Below are 20,819 nucleotides of genomic sequence, written 5' to 3'. Positions count from 1 at the left end.
GCTTCAGTATAAAACGAGCTCTACACAACATGACGGGGACATTTTCAACACGATTTGGTCAACGGATCAAACGGAGTTGTTGAGTTGCACACCTCACACTGACTTAAATGAAATGTATTATGTCAACAGATTTCACAGAACTGTATTAGTTAGTTGAAAGCAATAATATTACGTTTAAATAACACATCAACTTAATGGTATTTCTTTCAACTAACCTAATACAGTTATGAGACATGTATCAACATAATACATTTAATTAAAGTCATTTTTCAGTGCATGTCTTCAAGGTGAGTTTTTGTTCTTGCCTTGTCATGGTCTATAGGAGGAAGAATACTAACAACACATGCAGCAGAATTGTTTAAATGCTGCTCAAAACTCAGTCCAAAAAGCCCCATGCATGTGGTGGTTCTCGCTGAGAAGTAGTGAGTACTAGCCCAGTTCAAGCTCTGCTCCTTACACCCACCCCCCTCCCTTCTGCACCCCTCTTTCTCATTTGCCTCCCCCCCCCCTCTTCTGTCTCTGCCAGTGGATGTCTTTAATCAGAGCGTCAATCAGAGTGTGGCGCGTGCAAGAGAATGAAGCTTAATCCAATATAAGATACACAAGATAATACAGCTGTTAAAACCCTCAGCCGCCTGCTAGATAACAACCCTGTCACCCACATTAAGTCCCCCGCTCCCCCCTGTCTTCCATCTCCCTCACTTTTGTCGGATCTCGCTTCCTTAAAGCTGAAATAAATGGTTGTTAAATCTCTCCATCATTTTTTTTTTTTCTTAATTGGAGCCTCTTTGCGTCATAGTGTCCCTGAGGGTAATTATTGTTAACAAGAATCCATGAAAAACAAATGTTGGATACATTGAAATTAGATTTAAAATGATGTCAGATGAATTAAATATTGCCTGTGAAGCAGTAAATAAAGTAATACAAATACAACTGTTGAGCCAAGATGTGGGGAACATCCTTAAACAACTAATAAACACAACTTTTATTTAGTTTTTATTGCAAAATACTTTAAAACAGGCGGATTTAAAACTTTAATTAAAAGTTGCTGTGAAGTTGTACAAATCTTCTCCGATGCGGGGCTGACTGCTGGTTGGTGGATTAGAGCAGTGAGTATATTCATAGGCTTGGAGCAGATTACCCATGTGACCTACTGGCCAAACTGGTCAGATTATCAGTGAGAAGACAAAACGGCAAAAAGCCAAAGCGCATGCAAAAAAAGAAAGTGACGTGAAGAACAACAGCAGACAGCGAGAGATCAAACGTGACCACAGGTGGGCGAACCGGTTAAAGCAGGCGAGGAGCGACAGCTCGTCCGCACACTGACAGACGTTTAAACTAAACAGACACTTAACAGACAGATGCGAGGAGAGATAGTCGCTGAGGAGGAACGGGAGAATTAATGGAGGGTGACCTCTGGAGGAGGGGCTTCTGTCAGCACCAGCAGGAGCCGCTGGTTGGGTTTAAGAAACAGCATGGGTGAGGACGGAGAGATAAGATAGGACTGCTAGCCATTCGTCACATTTATGGGAGAGGTGACATTTAGCCAGGCGACAGCTCGTGTGTTTTTTGAGGGTGGAAAGGCCACAAAAAGGGCAGAAAGCTTTTTAAAAAGTGGTGTGTATCAGTTAGGAATTGCATCAAATGTGTCTTTAAGAATGATTTGGGATGATAATAAGCTGATTTGCACTTGTTTTCTAGTTGTTTTTTGCGTGTAGGTGCAGGGCTGGTTTCGGCAGTTTGAGTATGGGACATCTCCAAAAACACACACACACACACACCTGTCTCTTGTCTAGGTGGGCATAATGTACGGGTGGGACAGAGAGATAGAGAAAGACCGAGACCGGCTTTTGGAGAGGGAGAAACGGGGCTTACGGAGGACAGAGGGAGGACGGATGGAGAGCTGAAGATAAACTAAGCTTCACACAGCGAAGCAAAATGTGTGTTGGGCAATTTGTTGTGGGGGGGGGGGGTCCAGCGGACAAGGGGAGCGACAGGCCCGTTTGAAGGTGGCAAACAAGAGGCGGAAGCAAGAGGTGGCCTGGGAGACAGAGGGGGGTGAAATTAACGGGCAGAATAAGAGAAGGGGGAAAAGGCAATGGGAGGAGAGAAAGAGAGGGGTGAGGGAGGGGAGGGAGGGTATGTGGGTTCATAATCCCCTTACAGACAGCTTTGTTGAGTGATTGACAGCCCAGCACGCCGCGTTAGAGCCCGAGCACACGGAGGCCGCTCTGGCTGGAGGGATTATCTCTCCCCTGGCTTACAACCCCCCCAACACCACCTCATCACCCCCCTCCTCGATAGGGTCAAGTGGTACAGGCCAGTTTCTGTTGTTTTTCACGCTCTCTTTTCATGCTCGTCCAGAAAACCTTGCTTTGTCTCACATTGTTGTGTGCTGTTGCAAATAATGCTTAATGCTGCGGTGGATTGGAAGGGTGGGGGGGGGGGGGGGGGGACTGGAAAGCAGCAAGGGGAGTGTACACAAACCCACGCAGGCCATGTACACAAGTGCACGCACCCACGCATGACGCATGCCTGACATCCACACAATCACAGATGCACACACAAACATGAAAAACTCTACTCAGAAAACAAGGGCACGGTGAGGGTACAGAAGCACTTAAACAAGACCTTGAGTGAGTTCTTTTGTTCTAGCTAAGTACCACCATAATACAGTTAGCTCGCCCGTCACAGGAGTGATTAGATTTAAGAGGAAACATAAGGAGAAAACAAAGGTTTTGATTAAAAAGAGATAGCCTAAAAGAAATACAGCTAATTTAAAGCACTTATGTATGATAGCGGCTTTAGAGCGGTTATGTTAAGGCTGGGAGAAATCAGATAATATGATGATTTTGTGTGCCAGAGTGAGGCGTGGACGTGTTGCCATGCTCAGCTGTGCACACACACAAATATAACGGCCACCCAGGACTAAGATTCCAGATGGGCTAGGCCTAACTGGGACCGGTGGCTTAACTGAAACACACAGAATGGTACCAAACACAAATACCACAGCAGCTGTGCGTGTTAGCTCGTGAGGACACGCGGGCGTACTTTCCAAAAAAGCCGTGCAGCCAGAGCATTTGGGGAAATGAGCAACGCGCGCGCACGCGCACACACACACACACACACACACACACACACACACACACACACACACACACACACACACACACACACACACACACACACACACACACACACACACACACACACACACACACACACACACACACACACACACACACACACACACACACACACACACACACACACACACACACACACACACACACACACACACACACACACACACACACACACACACACACACACACACACACACACACACACACACACACACACACCACACACACACACACACACACACACACACACACACACACACACACACACACACACACACACACACACACACACACACACACACACACACACACACACACACACACACACACACACACACACACACACCAAGGCACAAGGTGGAGGGCTGCACATGTTCGGCAAAGTGACCCACGGCCACTGCCACCCATCCATCAAGGGAAAAACCAAAGAACACAAGAGAGAGGGAAAAGGAGGGCTTTTGTCCCATCTCCCCCTTTCCCCCCACTCTGCACCAGCATTCTTCTGGCTTGATTTTCTTTGTGGGGAAGTAGGGAAAGAGGGAAGAAAGGATGAAAAGAAAGGAAGAAAGGAGGGTGCTCCATCTGTTTTTCGCCTCCTGTGTCTGGGGACCTGCAATACAGCTGCACTCTGATGCAGAGCAAGACTGATAAAGAGTAAGACGAAAAGATGTTCAGAAAAGAGGGTAGAGGACTGGATAACTAATGAGGGAATGGCTTCCTGATTTCCAGAGAGTTTGGAGGGAGTGGTACATCTGCTCATGCATGTAGGTGTGTGTGTGTGTGTGTGTGTGTGTGTGTGTGTGTGTGTGTGTGTGTGTGTAGGCCCGGCCCTGGCTCACAATCACTCCCAAATGACTTTGACACCGCAGTGATAGGCAATCATGATTATTCATCCTGTCTTCACTACAGAGGACCTATTTACTGCTGGACAGTGATGAGGGGCTGAGGAGAAACAGAAACTGCACATCAAAAACCACCCACCGTGAAACAAAAGGAACCCGAGTGGGGAAAGAAGGAGAAGAAGACGAGAGAGAGATGAAAGCAGTTTTTTTTTTTTTTAAAGAAGGGGGAATACATTTTACAGTCTGCCAACTAGCTGTAACATGATAACAGCTTGGATACGCAGAGAAGGAAATGCACACTGCTGCTGCGGCACGGAGAAATTGAAAGAAAAGACAAAAGAAATGAAGGGGGGATTAGTGAGGAGAAGTGGACTGGTTTTACAGACTGCGAGGGGTAAGAGTGCGTGTGGGAGAGAGCGAAGCTGAGTGTGTGTGAGGGCTTTCAGTGGAATCGCTCGGAGGGGGGGGGGGGGCTCTTTTGTTCACAGCGAGCACAGGGAGGAGGATGAAGTGAAGGAGAGAGAGAGAGTGAAGGAAGGAAGGAAGGAAGGAGTGAGGGATATGCTACTGACGGAGAGAGAGGGGGGGGGGGGGGGGGGGGGTGGGGTGCACCTCCGAAGAAACTCAACCCCTCCACTTGGACTTTTGCCAGAACTGAGAGCAATAACATTTTTCATGTGAGCATGTATGAGTCTGTGTGTGTATACAAGCCCCTTCACTGTGTGCATGCATGCATGGCTGTGTGTTAACGCTGGTCGCAAGACATGAGGACAAAGGCAAGAGAAAGAGAGAGAGAAAGAGAGAGAGAAAGAGAGAGAGAAAGAGGGCAAAATGGCTAAAAAAGCAGCTCTGTCGCAAATCGCGCACTGAGTCGTGTATTATAGCCAGCGCCGGGGTATCAGATGATGGCATGTGGACGGGGCAACAATCCACTTCACCGCTCTTTCTATACAAGATGGATCTCGTTAGAGTTACTTGTCCCGGACAACAAAGCGCTGCACTCCACGTACTGCAAAATACGACCACTTGGAAGCATTCAGCTAGTTTACTTTCGTGCTTGGCCCTTAAATCATCTCGTCAGGTAGAAATACTTTTATTGGCAAAACTTACCCACTTCAGGAAGCAGGAGAAGCAGCCCTTTTTTATATTTGACAACCATGCATTGAAGAGATTTATAAACCCATGAGGCTGGATTTTCCCACTCTAAAGAGAACTATGTTGCCAAAGTGAGACTAAGGCCCCGGCTCCACGAGGACGGAAACTGGTTGAATCCGCATATTTCTCATGCGTATAGCCCTCTAAGCTCCACGACGCCGTAAGGGAAACGTAGAAACAGACCCCGCAAACGACAACGGGTCCAAAGGTGGATAGATCTGGGAACTGAGCGCTCTGGGGGGTCCAACGGGGCCGTGGAGTCGCCTATACGGTCATTCGTTTTCATAGCCCCGCCTCTCCCTGCCTCTCCCCCGCGGGGTTGCTATCGTGCTCCAGTCGCTACTGACCATGCTACAGTTCTTTGTGCAACATCTACAGGAGCTCCTCCTTGAATTCAGATTATTTATCTTTATCTCGATATGGACATAAACGCGAGTGAAGTCTAATCTGACAGGACGGAGACACGCAGCTCCTGCCGCTGTGATGCAGCGGGAGCAAAACACACACTTCAAGTCAGATCATCACCCTTAGCTATTTTAATTACCTCTCAAACTACCTAAACTAGTTATAAATATGTTCATTTTTACTGTCGGGTCACTCATTACAGGATCAGCTGCTGCATGAGACAGACACTGACGCTGTCAGAAGAGAGGAAAAAGAGATGTATTTGATGATTATATATCATTATATCGTCGTTATTCATTTGTTTTAAAGCTCAATAAATAACAATGAAGACCTTTGACCGGCACTTTTATAATTTCGTCCGGAAGATTTAAACTTTAACACACGCTGACCGGCGAAAAACTCTGCCCGGTTTTGTCGGCCCCCACCGCGGAGAATACACAGAAGTGCAGCCATGACAACCATTCTTCTTCGCTGCTTTTGTGGAGGAAGTCGCTGCTTTTGTGGAGGAAGTTACAGCGCCACGTACAGGTTCGGCATATGTACTGCAGCTTTTCCAGCGTTTGGATGTAAACGGAGCCGTCTCGTGGAGCTTGACACAATCCGGTGTATATTGCGTGGGGACGGAAGGTTTTTTGCGGTTGCATTTGCGTTACTCCGATGCGTTTTGCCGTATTTGTCCTCGTGGAGCCGGGGCCTGACATGACATTAAAAAGGGGCTTCAGTATGTAGCTAACTTATACGTGTGGGCTATGTAGATATACGGACAGGTAGCAATTAGCTTAGCTTAGCATATCCTAAAGACTGACTATACAAGAAGAGGAGTAGTGAAGTGATGTCACCCATTAGTTTGCTTGGCTTTTGCCGCTTCTTGTTGGGCATTTGGGCCGCCACCATCTTGTTTTTTGGAGTCAAAATGTGACAACATAAGGCTGAACAAGACATTTTAGGCGAGTCAAATGTTGGAAAGTGGAAACACAACATGAAAAGACAAGAGCACCCAAACAAGAAAACATTGAGTGGCAGTGATCTGTAATTTACAAAGTATTCACTGCCAGAAGCACGCTACTGTTTATTTAGCTCTAAATGAGACCGTCATTTACAAAAAATACCATCATGCCGTATTGTAGTCTTGAAAGTAATAATTGAGACCATGAACTTAAAAGGAAACGCCTATTTAATCAATCAAGAAGTTTGGTCGTCTTTCTTAACAAGTCTTTATGCTAAGCTAAGCTAAGCTAATTGCCTCCTGTCTTCAGCTCCATACTGAAAGCAAAGACATAGCAGTAGTATTTCCATCCCAGAAAGAAAGCAAATTAGCTGAATGTTTCAACTAAAACTCTCACAAACGGGTAACTTTAAGACAAAAGATTCCGGTGATAAACCACTTTTCAATCGAAAAAGCTATTTAAAAACAGTCACACTTAGCACGTGCCATGTTCCATCTCAGTATGCAACCCTACACACTCTGATACACTGACCATTTTTCGTAACAGCTAATCTACCCTACATTAAGCCAAAAAGTTCTGTATGCAAAGCTGAAGAAATCATTTTTATCTCACATTTCCATCTTAATCGTGCATTCTGTAAAACGTCAATCCTACTTAAATTATATTCAATGCAGAACCCAGAAAATGGAGCATGATTTGTTTTTCCCCCTGCGCAGCTAGCCAAGGTCAGTTTCCCCACAGACTGCAACGATGGGCTAATGCCAATGCCAGATGGACTACGCTCACTGTACGGTATTTTACCTCCTAATTAGAACTATGCATATGTTCACACACACACATTTTAGGAGAAGAAAGCGTGAAGCCTGGAAAAGGAATCAAGGTGCTGCATGGGCGTTGGTGTTGGAGAATATTACAAAAGATCTGAGGTGGAGAAGTAGGCCTGTGCTGGTAGAAGGTAATAAATCTGTTTGCTTATTAGTAAGCTTCAAGATGATTGGTCGTTATAACAGCAGGGGCAGGGCAGGACAAGGTTTCCAACCAAAGCCTCTTAGCAGGAGGATCATCTCGGACCAATTGTAAGTCAATGGGTAAAGATTATCTTAACGCTAAGATGCTTTGGAGTAACAGGTCTCCACATCTCCCACCCAACATCTACTGCAACAGCCAGAGGATGCACCCCCCCCCCCCCCCCCCCCCTCCCCCCTCCTCTAACCACCCCCGACACAAATAAAAGCAGTGATTGTTTTGTAGTTGAGCCATGAATAGTTGCTTTGCTTTGTTACCGGGCGTTTTGCAGGCGGGATGATTCACGTCTGCTTACTTTCACAGCTCTGTGTGTTTTCTTTTGTAAATCTCTGCATGACAGCTTCTTATGCCAAAAATATAAATGTAAAATGGGATATTTGAAAGGCAAAATGCCACCTGTAGACACTTCATCACTTACAAAAGCGGCTAACGGCTGTATTCCTCGCTTTTTCTAGGTCCATTTTCGCTGTATTATTGTTATTCCAGACATGACTTTGCGAGATTGTGTTCTACCTCGGCTACAATGGATTACAATGAAAGGGAAAACATCCAGAAGACACCGTTTGACTGTAGCCTCAATAGACCAGAATGAAAGTTGACTTTTGAATCAGACTGTCTAAGAAATACTGAAGTGTCATGCATTGTTATCCTGTTTATCTCCTGCACACAACATAACATTCTCTTTTATGATATGAAAGGTGGGTTTTCCAATACTTAGAAATCACAACATTTTATACTCTAGTGCAATGGACTTCAAATATTGATCATACACTGGAACAGTAGAGTTTTGTTTTTTTAACGGAATTGATTTGGCTTTTGGCAAATTAAAGTCCATCAACACATTGTTCTGCCACGATGCATTTGGCATCATTTCTGCCTCTGTTGGTCATGCAAACTGTGTGTGAAGTTTGAGCACAGTGTGTGTTTGCGGCGTCTAATCTTATCATAGGAACTGTAGTAAATAGAGAGAGGGGGAAACAGCTGCCAGTCTCTTAATCGCTCCACGCTAAGTTGATCAAAGAGCTCATTCTGCCCAAAAACTCTGAATTGAATTCCTTTAAAGCTTACCAGGTTTCACGCTGGACTTCACAGGGATAAATATTATGGGACGTGTCAGTAATGAGGAATGAGGGGCCGGCCTGGTTGTATGTGAGCAGGAAGCAGCTAGTCATGGTGGTGACCTATGGATCATCAGTCACCCTCCCTGTCTGGGCTGCGTCACATCAGTACTGTCAAACTCGCCTCACAATCCATCTCACTCCTGACTTCCCTCTCTGTCGTTCCTGCTTTTTTGTTTCCTCCTCTGACCCTACTCTCCCTCATCTCACCCTGACAACACCCACTCCTTCTCTTTCTGCCCTCTTGCTCATATCGGTGGAAGATGTTTTGCCAAAAAACTTCAGCCGTGACGAGGAACAGCCGTCCCGACAGCAAACGCGCTCATTTGTCTCTCTTGTGTAGACACACTCTTCTTTCTCTTTAACATTCAGTGAAACTATTTTGGGCCCCGCTTTTCAATCAAGGCGGTGTGTGCACATCTTCTGGCAGACGGCGAAACAGCGGAGTGATGGAGTTTCAGTGCTGATGGAAGTGACGGGACGCAGAGGCTCTAAACTGTAATGAACTCGGGCAGCAGGGGACGTGAAGAGAAAGATAAGAGGAACAAACATTTGGTTTTGCATTTTACAAGTTCTGGATAACTATGTGTAGGGCTATGCAAAGAGGACTCCACCTTGATGTTGATTTAGTGCAGAGCAGGAGTGAAAAGACAACACACACTGCAAAAAAATCCCCGTCCATAGCAGGTGAATTCAGTCCTTTACGAGTCTTAAAATCACTTTAAAGAAGAATAAGAAATCTGCTAAAACGCTCACTTGTTTTCCAGTGGAAAACAACTTTCCATAATTAAGTGTTAGTGTCCTGAAAGTCAGCATAATACCGTTTTTCGGCCTGAAATCCTGCTTGAATACTTAAAACAATCAGATTTTATTAGAAACAGTTTGGAAAAGGTTTTGGCTCGAAAATAAGGCTTTACGACTTCATTACAGACCCCAAAAAAAGATTTTATGCAGTGCAAGTGCACATGGCAAACATCAGAACGGCTTAGAGCTCGGAGTTCCTTCCACAGAACTTAGTATTCATGGCACAAACACACACATACCAGCACATCATCTGTCACAAACCGAAATCCACACACACACACACACACAAAATGACAAGAGCGTCAACTCTCTCGCTGCTATCCTGCTTATCTGGAATGATGCCGAAGCCACAGTAGCTGCCCAACCCAATGTTGTGGAGATGTGCAGAGCTGGGAGTCTCGTCATACTGAGCCAAAACAAAAGTGAATGGCAAGGAGAGGAGGGAGGGAAGAGGAGGAGGAAGGAGGAGGAAGGAGAAAGGGCTGAGGGGAAAAGCTATGAGACCGGAACACGAGTAAAAGAAAGGATAGAGAAGGTGATGAGCAGCATAACAGAGGTTGCTTCTACATTGCACGCACACGCACACGCACACGCACACACACACACAGTCATACTGGCGGCTCATACCACCAGTCCATTCCTCTGTGTCACCCGAGGGAGGAGGATTGACCTGGCCTAGTCCAAATGCTGCCAGGAGGATTGGATGATCCTTCTTAGGCAGGGGTGTGCTGTGAAGCAAGCTAATGAGAGGCCAGTGTGTGTGTGTGTGTGTGTGTGTGTGTGTGTGTGTGTGTGTGTGTGCAGTCTGGCTTTGCTAAGGGGCTCTGGGTTCAGCCACCCAGGGCAATCTGCCCGGGGATGCTGGGTCACATGTGACCCCTTCAGACCCAGGGCCCCGGATTACTGTTCCCACTACCACCATTGTAAAAGGAGTGTACATGTTTCCAGGGGAAGAAAGTTGCTTGTTTGTGCATGTGCTCCAGCCACGCGCGTTTAATCTCCTTCATCCTAATCATCAGCACTTTTAACAATTACCAAAATCCCAAAGTCATTTCTAAAGCCTCGGGGACTGGGGGAGTAAATTAGTTCTTCAGCTAACCCCAGCATATTTACAACGACGCTTTATGGCTGTTATGATGTTGATGAATGTGCACGGCCCCTGCCAAATAAACTTATAATCGAGTGATAACATAATGAATGAATTCCGAGTGGAACAACAGTCCGTGACGCCTGCCAGTTTCCTCACCTCTCCCGTGTGTGTGTGTGTGCGCACATCTGCCCTCCTGTGTTTACCGTCTCGTTGTGCGTGCTTAATGCTCACTTGCAACAAAAGGACCACACACTTTTTACACATGTGTCTGACATAGAAGGGAGGGGGGGGGGGGGGTCAAGCCCCATGAGTCTTTTTTTAATGCAGGCATCTGTTGAGATCATGCAGCTGCGATAGATCTGTAACGTCACACACTGACTGCATACCTGTGTGTCCACCTACCAGCCTGCAATGCCCAAAGAAAGCACGGAATAAAGAAGAAAGATTCCAGCCTGTGGAGGGATTGGCTGCTTTTCCCCTGGCATTTCCATTCTGCAACATCAGCTCAAAGCTCTCTTCACAGCTCCTGTTGCTCTCAGCTCGTAAACTTACACACACTCCTCTTTTTCACCAAGAAAAGGGGGAGGTAGAAAGAGAAAGGGAGTTAGGGAGAAGGGGCTGCTTGTTTTAACAGGCAGCTTGGGCAATATGGTTCATATTCTTTCCTTCTCTTCATTACATTCCTTCTCTTGTTTTCCCTCACTCCCAAAATAAAAAAAATAATTGCCCGGTGGATATTCTCTAATCATTTAGCCCGAGGATGCGTGTAGGCTTACCAGACTCCTGCTTACTTATCCACACAGCCCAGAAAAAGCCTCGGTGCACTCGTGCATTATTCATGAAGAGGAAACCTACGGGTGGATCTTACGAGGATGAAACCGGGTGTGGAGTTTGAAACATACAAACAATCAATAAATGAGTGGAATGCTGCTCCTTTGATATGACACCCTGTTTGACCCACTAACACTCATTCCTCTCCCAGAATGCCCTCGCCAAGAAGATTTCCAGTGATTTTTTTTTTTTTTGGAAAGCCTTTCTCCGTTTTTTTTTTGTAGTTGAAACACTTAGCCCAGTTAGCTAGTCTTTTATCCGGCGCCAATTAGCCGGCGATTAATGAATTATTGAGAAACGGGAAGGGGGGGGGATTACATTTTAATGTGGATCTTAGGGGGAATAGTTGTATTACAAGTCACCGCGAGCGGCGAGCGAGGAGACGCCCACCCTCAGCAGCCGTTTACAATAATCTACAGCCGTTTACACAGTATGGAAAGAAAGGAAGAAAAAAAGAAGGGAAGTGTAAGCGATGGGAGGGGGTGAAAGAGAGGTTTTGGCCTTCAGAACAGAACTTGAAAAGGGGCCAAAAACTACAGAAGTCCATATGCTGTGATCAGAAGAGTCACCAAAGCCAACATTCACTCCACTTGAGTTCCCCTTCGTTGTGTGTGTCCACCAGTGTGACCTAGCGCCTCTGATCCAGTATGTGTGTGTGTGTGTGTGTTGGTCACCTGCACTCTACTACCACCCCCCCAAACTGAAGAGCAGTAATGCAAGATTCGATCTTTCATTAGGGCGGCTGTGTAAGGCTGATAATAGGAGATGCTGGATAAGGATAATGTATGTCCGGGGGGAGACTCTTCCCAAGGTGATCGTTCTGGTTCAGTTCTCTCTTCCTCAAGCAGAACCTGTATTGGCACTTGAGACTTAACTGCTATTGATTTACTTAGGGTTAGGACTGTCTCTCTCCCCGTGTTCCACATCCACCTCCTGGCACCTGTCTCTGTTTATACACCCCTCCGTCTCCTCTCTTTCAGGCGGTGCCGGATTAATTCCAACTGATGGAGCAGTCAATAAAAGGGTGGATTCAGCACTTGGATACTATATTTTATTTATGATGTATTCCAGGAATTCACCAGGGTCCTCTCCCTATTCACCTCTGTCGCTCCTAACACATCTCTGGGTACGTCACAGGCTGCTGTAGCGCTATAATTAGTGGCTGGATGTGACACATGTTTCCAATTTGCTACGTCTGGTCACTGCACTGGAGAGGGGGGAGTGACGGAGCGAGGTACAGATAGAGACAGATGGGAAGTGACAGGAGGGAGAAGAAAAAGAAGCCGGGAGAGAAGGAGGGCTTTGAGATGGAGGCATCACGAGAGAAATGGAAGAGGGAGAGAAGAGGTGGAGAGGAGGCGAGCTGCAGGTGGACGGTCTAAACTTCAAAGCAGAACATCCAGCCGAGGTGGAGAGGTTAACAATGTGACAGTCCATTTGCTTCACAGACAGGAAGTGAACCATACATGCGCTCCTGCACCTGATGGATACACACTACTGCTTCTGCTTGCTTTGCGCCTCATTTCAGGAGAACAACCACATGTGTGTGGGCTCTGGACTGTGTCCTTGGAAGATGCGCACTATTTGGACAAGCACGGGCTCTTAACATATTTCAGCCCAGGGCGAAGATTTAGCCCTGAGGCGGGCTCAAATTAAAAGCACAGCTCTCGTCATGTCGAGAAACAAGTGCATGGAAGTATGTAAAGGGAAATAAACTGGAGGAATGACTAAGCTGATTAACTATGAATAGTAAGCTTGGTGAATAAGCTGCACAATAGGCTTTGTATTTTGAATATATGAGTGAGCAAATCTGTGTGGATGACTATGGAGTCTGGCGTCAAAGCCACCACACCTATAATTGCCAGCCAGGCCCATTCACTAAGCCCTGACACCCACCTAGCACTAAACTCCATTAGGACACAATAGCGTGGAATCACCTGTAAGGCCACAAAAGCCCGAGCTGTTAGCTTCTCACTTAAAATTACCCTCCCGTGTCCAACTCTATACTCCCTGTTGGGCGAATCCACCCACTGCTGACAAAAAGCCCTCATTAAGGGCTTCATGCCTGGCTCCACAGCGGGGGCCCACGCACAGTCACATCTGTGGAGGGGAGAAACCGGGCAGGACATATAGCCTGCAGCACATGGATGCATTGAAAACCTGTTAGACTTAAAAAATAAAAAAGCCCCTGGCATGGGTGTGAGCCAGGGATGGCAGGGTTTACTAAGCTGCTACAGTTAGTGTACATTTGCTTTTGTTGGTTTTTTTGCATTTTAAGTGAGTCATGGAGGCAAAAGTTCAAAAAATGGGCGCTACTCCATACTCCTTAAAGCACAAAGCCTTATAATCTGGTTGCTTTTATTTAATAAGTGAAATGATTTGCAGAAATTAAGCCTGGTTTACTTTCTCTATGTTATGTTTTCTTATTCCTGCAACATTATGTCTTTGGCACTATTTGATGTCTTTCCTAATTATCTTAGGTATATTGCATTGTTGGAGGACACTTCAGATTTGAACTATATTGTAGATTTTGTGCACAAGACAAATTAGGCCTAGTGTCACTTTTACTACCTGGTTGCTATCATACTACTTTATACATTAAAACACTGTTACTGGTACTTTATGTTGTCCACTTGGATGTGTATTTTTGTAAATGTGTGTAATTTCTATTTTTTCTGTAATACTTTATGCATGCCTCCTAATATTTTTCTATTTTTGGCTCTTCACTTATTCTGAGTCTGACTTCAATCCCTCCCTTTCACTTGCATACATGCTACCTTGTTATTCTCCAATACCTCCCCCCCCACTCCCCTCAAATCTCCCTTCCACCAGGCGTCAATTCAGACACTGGGAAATTGGCAGAGGTGTGAGGAAAGTGTCGGTCGTTAAGCCCGGACGGCCGAGAGGTGTTTAAAATGACATTTCCTCAGCTAATGCCTGACACCTTCTCCAGAGGCAGGGGAGAAAAATGCAAATGCCACTCATTTGCACCTTGCAGTCAGAGGGGCCAGTGGGCCGGGGCCTGTAGACTTCCACCAAGGTCAGCCACTCAGCCAGCAGCAGCTATTAGAGCCCCATCACACCTCTTTATGATCCCACACAGTGCTGCTATGGCCGGCAGCTTACAAGGACTGTACCAACAACAGCATCCACAGCTGGATTATCCACTGTAATCAATGGGAGGGGGGCACATTCACAACAGCTGGGAAACTGATCACCCTGATTCATCTCAAGGTGTATACAGTTATCTAATTACACTTAAGATGAACACAATTGAAATAAATTGTGGGGAGAAAATAGTAGTGGATTCGCGTAATTATGTAACTTTATGTTGCTGTGTATGTCATATTTGCATTCAAAGGCCTAAATGTTACCTAAAGGCACGTTTAAAACATGCAATTACAGTAATTCTTCGATCACTTTTTTTTCTCTTTCTGCAAACTTCAAGTTGAAACTTGCATTTAAGCAGATTTTATGGAGAGCTCTCTACCTTTCGTTCAGTGAATTCCAGAAGATGGGCTCCATATTGCTGACCGTCGACCCCAGTAAATCCAGTAAGAGTATCAGCAGGAGTCCCAATCCATTCCCACTTCGTCGACACGCCATTTCAACCCTCGCACCAAGCATTTGTAGTCCCATTTAAAAAAAAGAAATGGTTTCTGTTTTCAATACTGTAGCAAAGGAGATCCTCAAAACAATGGATGTGCGACTACAAGCCGATCAGGTAGAGGCAGTCAGCGTGTGGAGTGAAAGACAACCTCGTGGATCCAAAATGTTACCAAATGTGGCTGAATTAAACCAAAAGCAGACAGGAGAAACTTGTTCAATCCGTGCGTCAGGATCTCCAAAAACGACGGTTTTTCTGCGCGTCCACGGTCGTACTATTTCAGTGCCGATCCCATGACTTTTCCATTAATTTCTCATTAGTCCTTTCTCCAAAGCAGTGCTCCTGAGCTCAAATATAACTCCACTGAATCGAATTTTCGGAAATGTACCGCCACCCAAGCGCTATTTCTGTTGCCTCTCGGTGCGCCCTAATTGTCTTTTTCCGAACAATGTTCCCTTGTTCTGTGTGCAGACTCTGTGTGATTTCTTTCCCATTACCTTGTTTTCCTCCAAAGATCAACCCTCCAACATATCAGGCTGAAGTGGGAAAGAAATAGTCAGTGTTTCAGGAGAAAACAGTCGAGATCCGAGCCAAAGGAACCAAACAATTGCTGTTTAAAACGGAAAAGATGCCACTCGTGTCCACAGCTCCATCCTCATAAAGACATGTTGATGCTCGCTGGGCTTTAGTCAGTGCGTAATGCAATCCTTATTCTGTAAAACACACACGGGTTGTAAATCCGAGAATCCTTCAGCATTCGTTGAGAATTAAAACAACAATAAGAGAGAAACAAAACCAAAGAGCTAGAAAAGCATCTCCACTCTCATAATTTCATGAAAACTTGTGAAGTGATTAAAAAAAACAAGAGTCCCGGTTTTGGAAATGGACGCCTATCTGCTGTTGCGCATCATTTGGATTCTTCTCATCCAAAGCATGCGTTATCTTCAGCCGTCTCTCTGCTCCACGATCCCACCGGTTTGACTGGCCCTAATGCTCGCAGCACATTGACAGACCGACTGGCTTGTTTGAGAGAAGGAGGAGGGAAAAAGGAGACGTGGATGAATGGGTAAAAATAATCCCCATCCTCTGACTGGCAGGCAGCGCGCACTGACGGAGCGCAATTCTTCCATGCTTTTTTCGAGGGGGGCGGTATCGAGTCCCTTTTTCAGCACCTCCTCCTCCTCTCTGAGTTTCAGGGGCCCCCCGACTCGGACCTCTGGACTCCCTGGCTCTCTATTCTGCCTCCTTTTTCTCAAACGCAGATGAAGACCCCCCCCCCCTCTCTCTGCTCACCAACGCCATGATGGAAGAGCAAGAGCGCCCTCAATGCATTTAGTGGGCATCACATGTGAATTGAAAACTGGAGAAAATATTATACACATTTCAAAAAGTCCCTATAGGAGTTTTAATAAAGATGAAATATGCCTCAAGGTGCAGTAAAGAATCATTACAGATGTATTGAAGGAATATTATGACTATATTTTAAAAGATAAAGTCCAATTAGACGCTAGGCATATTTTTGGATAGTATTGCTCACCATATATTATACCAGTGGCGGTTCTAGAGTAGGGGGGGGGGGTGTTATTTAATGAGAGATGGGGCACATTTAATGCGGGACAAAGACAGTGTTCAACATTTTTAGTTCAGTATATAGTCATAGCCCGAAAAAAAAAAAACTAAAATACCATGAGTGGGACTAACAGAGTTCGTGTCAATGACTTTTATTAAATTACATTATTGAAAAAAACATTCCTGTTATTTTAGTGCCAAGCCTACAGCCTACAATCTTTGCTGCAACACTTTCACAAATTGTTTTATCATAGATTTTCTTTTAGAGGGGGGCCACAGGTGGGTCCAAGCTCAGAATCAGAATCTGTATTCGTCCCACAGAGGGGACATTTACATTGTTACAGCAATTAAAGAGCCAAAGATAGCTTATTATAATTAAGAAGCATGCATAAAAATATAAAAAATAAAAGGTGGAAATTACTCGGTGTCAGAGGGGCACAAGCCCCTGTTGCCCCCCCCCCGCTAGAACCGCCTGAACAGGGGGAAAATGGAAGGTATTAATCGAAGGATCACTGGTTTGACCCTTCAGTAAATATGTGGTAGGATGTTAACCCTGAATTGCTATGTCTACAGTATGTAAATCACTTTGGATTAAAACGTCACCATAATGACATGTAATGTAAATACTCACTTGAAGGGAATGATGTCACGCCAAACTGGATTCACCTCATACGTCTTCAGGCCAGTCTAAACAAAAAGAACCCCCCCTCTCTCTCTGTGTGTGGGAGGATGTGGCCCTCGCTCTCTCTCTCTCTATCCGTCCCCTGTTGACAGCAGGGGGAAGAGTCCCAGCTTCAAAGTGGGCCCTTAGCTTGATGAGGTACAGGACGAGTCGGGTGACAGGCCCCACTGAGGGCCACACACACACCAATGTTTACACTGAGGCCCCCGGTTGGCCAAGCACACTGACACTGATTCACTTATACAATGTTACACACCCACACAGAAACATGTAGAAGGTGGGGAATGGAGGAGGAGTGTCAAAACTGTGGCTGTACTGCCCCCATGTGGTGGATGGAGTGCACAATAGGTCAGAGGGATGTGTACCCTGACAGACCTCTAACCACATTTTGTCCTACAATGCTGAAGATACTCTCCATCCATCCCACACTTCTGAGGTCTTATTGTTATTATTATACTTTTTAGAGCTGCACCTGAAGAATTACACCTGAGAGACCGATTGCTTTTAAATCAATTTGCACAATAGCTACAGTGGTGGAAATAAAAATCCCAGGCTCCCCAAAAGTGCAACATGCTGTACAATAAGACATTAAATAGTGCAAGTAAATTGTGATGTGAGTAGAATGCAAAGTATTGTGCTGGAAATCAAACCTATACACAATAACTGGGACACAAACTTATGTCACTTTTTACTTCAAAATAAAAGCTTCAAATATATTTTGATGCTTCAATGACTTGTAAACTGGAGAATTGCCTCTCTTAAAACACTTGCACTTAATACGTTTGGTGAGCAGGTTGTATAATCTTCTGGGGAAAGTGTGTAAGGCTTTACGACGCCAATTGCTATTGTATTGCATTATGGGAAACGTAGGATCCAGCGTTTTTGGAGTTAGACCAACTTTAGAAGCTAAAAGTCAGTATCTCAGCATGAAAGCTGCAACACGACATACTTCCAGAAACATACGGGGGGAGAGAAACAGAGAGGATGATACCTTTAATTGAAAATATTTCACAGCTAAAGAGGAAACACTGGAAAGACCACGAACATCTCCTGCTGTTCCTGCACAGCCAGGGAGAGAAAGGACATTTATTTTTTTATTTAGCCTTTATTTATACAGGTGTAAAATCTCATTGAGACACAAGGTCTCATTTCCAAGAGAGACCTGTCAGTGGTAACACTACCACACAAAGTTACAGACAGACAGGACACTAAACACAGAGGCAACAATAAAATACAACATCGTAAAAAAAGTAGTCATTGAAATCCATATAAAGTAGTCAGTTAAAGCAGGTGCAAACACCCACAGATGATTTCTCCAGCTTTTTTTAAATTAGTTTAAAATCCGTGATGGGTATCAAACTGGTCAGCTTAAGTTCCTGCTGAAGTGTGTTCCAGGTCGAGGGGGCAGAGTATGATATGGCTTTTTTTCCAAGCACCGTGCGAACTGAGGGGACGGACAGAGTGATGTAATGTTGAGATCGTAGGCTATAGCTGTACTGTTTGTGTGATATGTAAGTGGATATGTAGAGGGGCAGCAGTCCAAGCATAGCGATATAGATGAGTTTGTACCAGTGCAGTGATCTGCGCATTGATAATGATGTCCAGTTGACTAAAGAGTACAGCGTGCAATGGTGTGTGAGGGAAATGGAAGTGAGACAGCAAAAAGAAAATGGAGGTGGGGAGCAAAGATGATTAAGATCTGCAGGGGAGGAAGTCCTGAAACTGGCAAATATGTAGTGTCTTGCTCAAGGGCAGGAATGTCCTCTGCTATGCAAAGTAGAGCATGCTTTCACCGAGAACTGTAATTGCAGGTTATGAGATCCAAACAAGAAACGAATCGATTTTTAAGAGATGGTCAGAGAAGGAGAAGCGAGCAGAGATGGAGCTGTTGTGCTGACCTCTTGAAAGCTTGGCAGGGCGGACGACAGAGCTAAATGTAGTGGTGGAAGACGGCGTGATTTAGAGACAACAGGAGTTCAGAGGTGAAGCTGGCATGAAAAACAGACCTTCTGCTCTGTCTGGGAATCCATCCGTGCGGGGTAAACTGGCTGCTTTCAGGTTCTCTCTCGCATTTCTGTGCGTCAAACATGAGTCAGTTTCGAAAATGGTTAAGCTATAAGATACCACCTACATCAGATAGTGCTAATGTACCTTCCAGGGTGGTGTTTGACGATGTGTTTGCATGCTTTATGCACACCCGTAGCTGTATGTCAGTGTTTATTGGTGCTTATTTATTCATGCTGACCTCATTTACTGCACCGACCTTCAACTCTTCTTCATAACCGCATCCTCTCCCTGGTGGCTGCAGTCTGCTCCAGCTGCCAGACCTCGACAACACACACACACACACAAAATGTTCTATAAATACATACATGCATAACACTTTCACACAGCATGTATAGCTGCAAACATAAGCAATTACAGTCAGTGCACGGGGAACATTATGCATGTGGTGGTAAGGTTAAGGATACACACATGCACGCACACACAGACACCCATGGTGGCAGGAGCACAAAGACCCCTAGACAGGAAAACATATACCCTGGTGGGAGTGAAATTCACACCGAGGGGGGTGCACGGATGTGTGTGGAGCTTGGCACCCTCGCCGATAGATCTCAGCTGCACGTTATCCTTCAGAATCTTCCACACACACACCTCTGCTGCCAACACACACCGTCATATCTTCCTGTGACAGAGAAGACGGGGGCAGGGGGATTTAATGAGTGGAGGTGAGGGGTTGTGTAACGTGTGATGTGCAGATCACACGTACACATCGTACAGAGCGACTCGCTGATTCTGTGCCAGTAAACAATTTGTACCTGACAGTTGATCTCACACACACACCTACATGCATTTACATACTGTGTGATTGCTATTCAGTGTGAGAGGACTTCCTTCCTGATTTACCATTCGCAACATTACACTGTGTGACTTGTAGGCAGGCTTGGGAAGATGTCTTCAAATGTATTCCTTTACAGTTATACAAAATATATATAATCAGATTACTGGTACATCTTTTCAAATGGGAATTATTAGCAGGATTACAATGTTCCAATGCATTTTACTATAGAGAATTATATATTATAGGTAGACGTACTGTCTGAATGATCTTTTTGCTTTTCATTTAGGCTACTTTCATTTATTTTTTTAATGCAGTAAGTGGACACCTGATTTATTAAACAAAAATACTGTGTTTGCTTTCAATTCATGTGTTGAACTAAAACAGCATTTTTAAACTTTCTGTAAACCTAGTCTAAAATGTAAGAGGACACATTTTGTATCCTAAATATTGAGGAATTTGATATTGAGGAAATCCAAAAGAAACATCAAGTTATCAGGTAACATTACTTGTTTTATACTGTGACTATGTTACTGATGACTTCACTACTTAACCCAGGTTACTAGTATTTGTGACAGATTACATTTTTTAAAGTAACCCTTCCAACCCTGCTTGTAGGTGCAGTTTAAAATCTGTTTCTGTAGGTACTGGACAGAAATCTTCTGTACAGGAAATGATTGCAAATCAACCTACCTTATTGTGCTAATAATAACACATTTAGAAACCCAGTTTAGTGATTCATCATATTTCATGTTTTT

The 20,819-nt window shown here is 44.9% G+C and overlaps 1 protein-coding gene across 1 annotated transcript in view; it reads right to left on the bottom strand.

Moving 5' to 3' along the window:
- The window catches only part of efnb3b (ephrin-B3b), a 74,828-nt gene extending 58,790 nt beyond the window's left edge, over positions 1-16,038 (bottom strand). The window contains exon 1 of the mRNA XM_034136670.1: positions 14,855-16,038. Coding sequence (XP_033992561.1) covers positions 14,855-15,003 — 149 coding nt within the window. The 5' untranslated portion in view covers positions 15,004-16,038. The remainder of the gene's footprint in view (positions 1-14,854) is intronic.
- Positions 16,039-20,819: the final 4,781 nt, after the last annotated feature.

The sequence above is a fragment of the Trematomus bernacchii genome, unplaced genomic scaffold, assembly GCF_902827165.1.
Source record: "Trematomus bernacchii unplaced genomic scaffold, fTreBer1.1, whole genome shotgun sequence".
Lineage (NCBI taxonomy): Eukaryota > Metazoa > Chordata > Actinopteri > Perciformes > Nototheniidae > Trematomus > Trematomus bernacchii.
The sequence above is the reverse complement of the archived record's forward strand: the minus strand, read 5'-3'. Positions and strand labels throughout refer to the sequence as shown.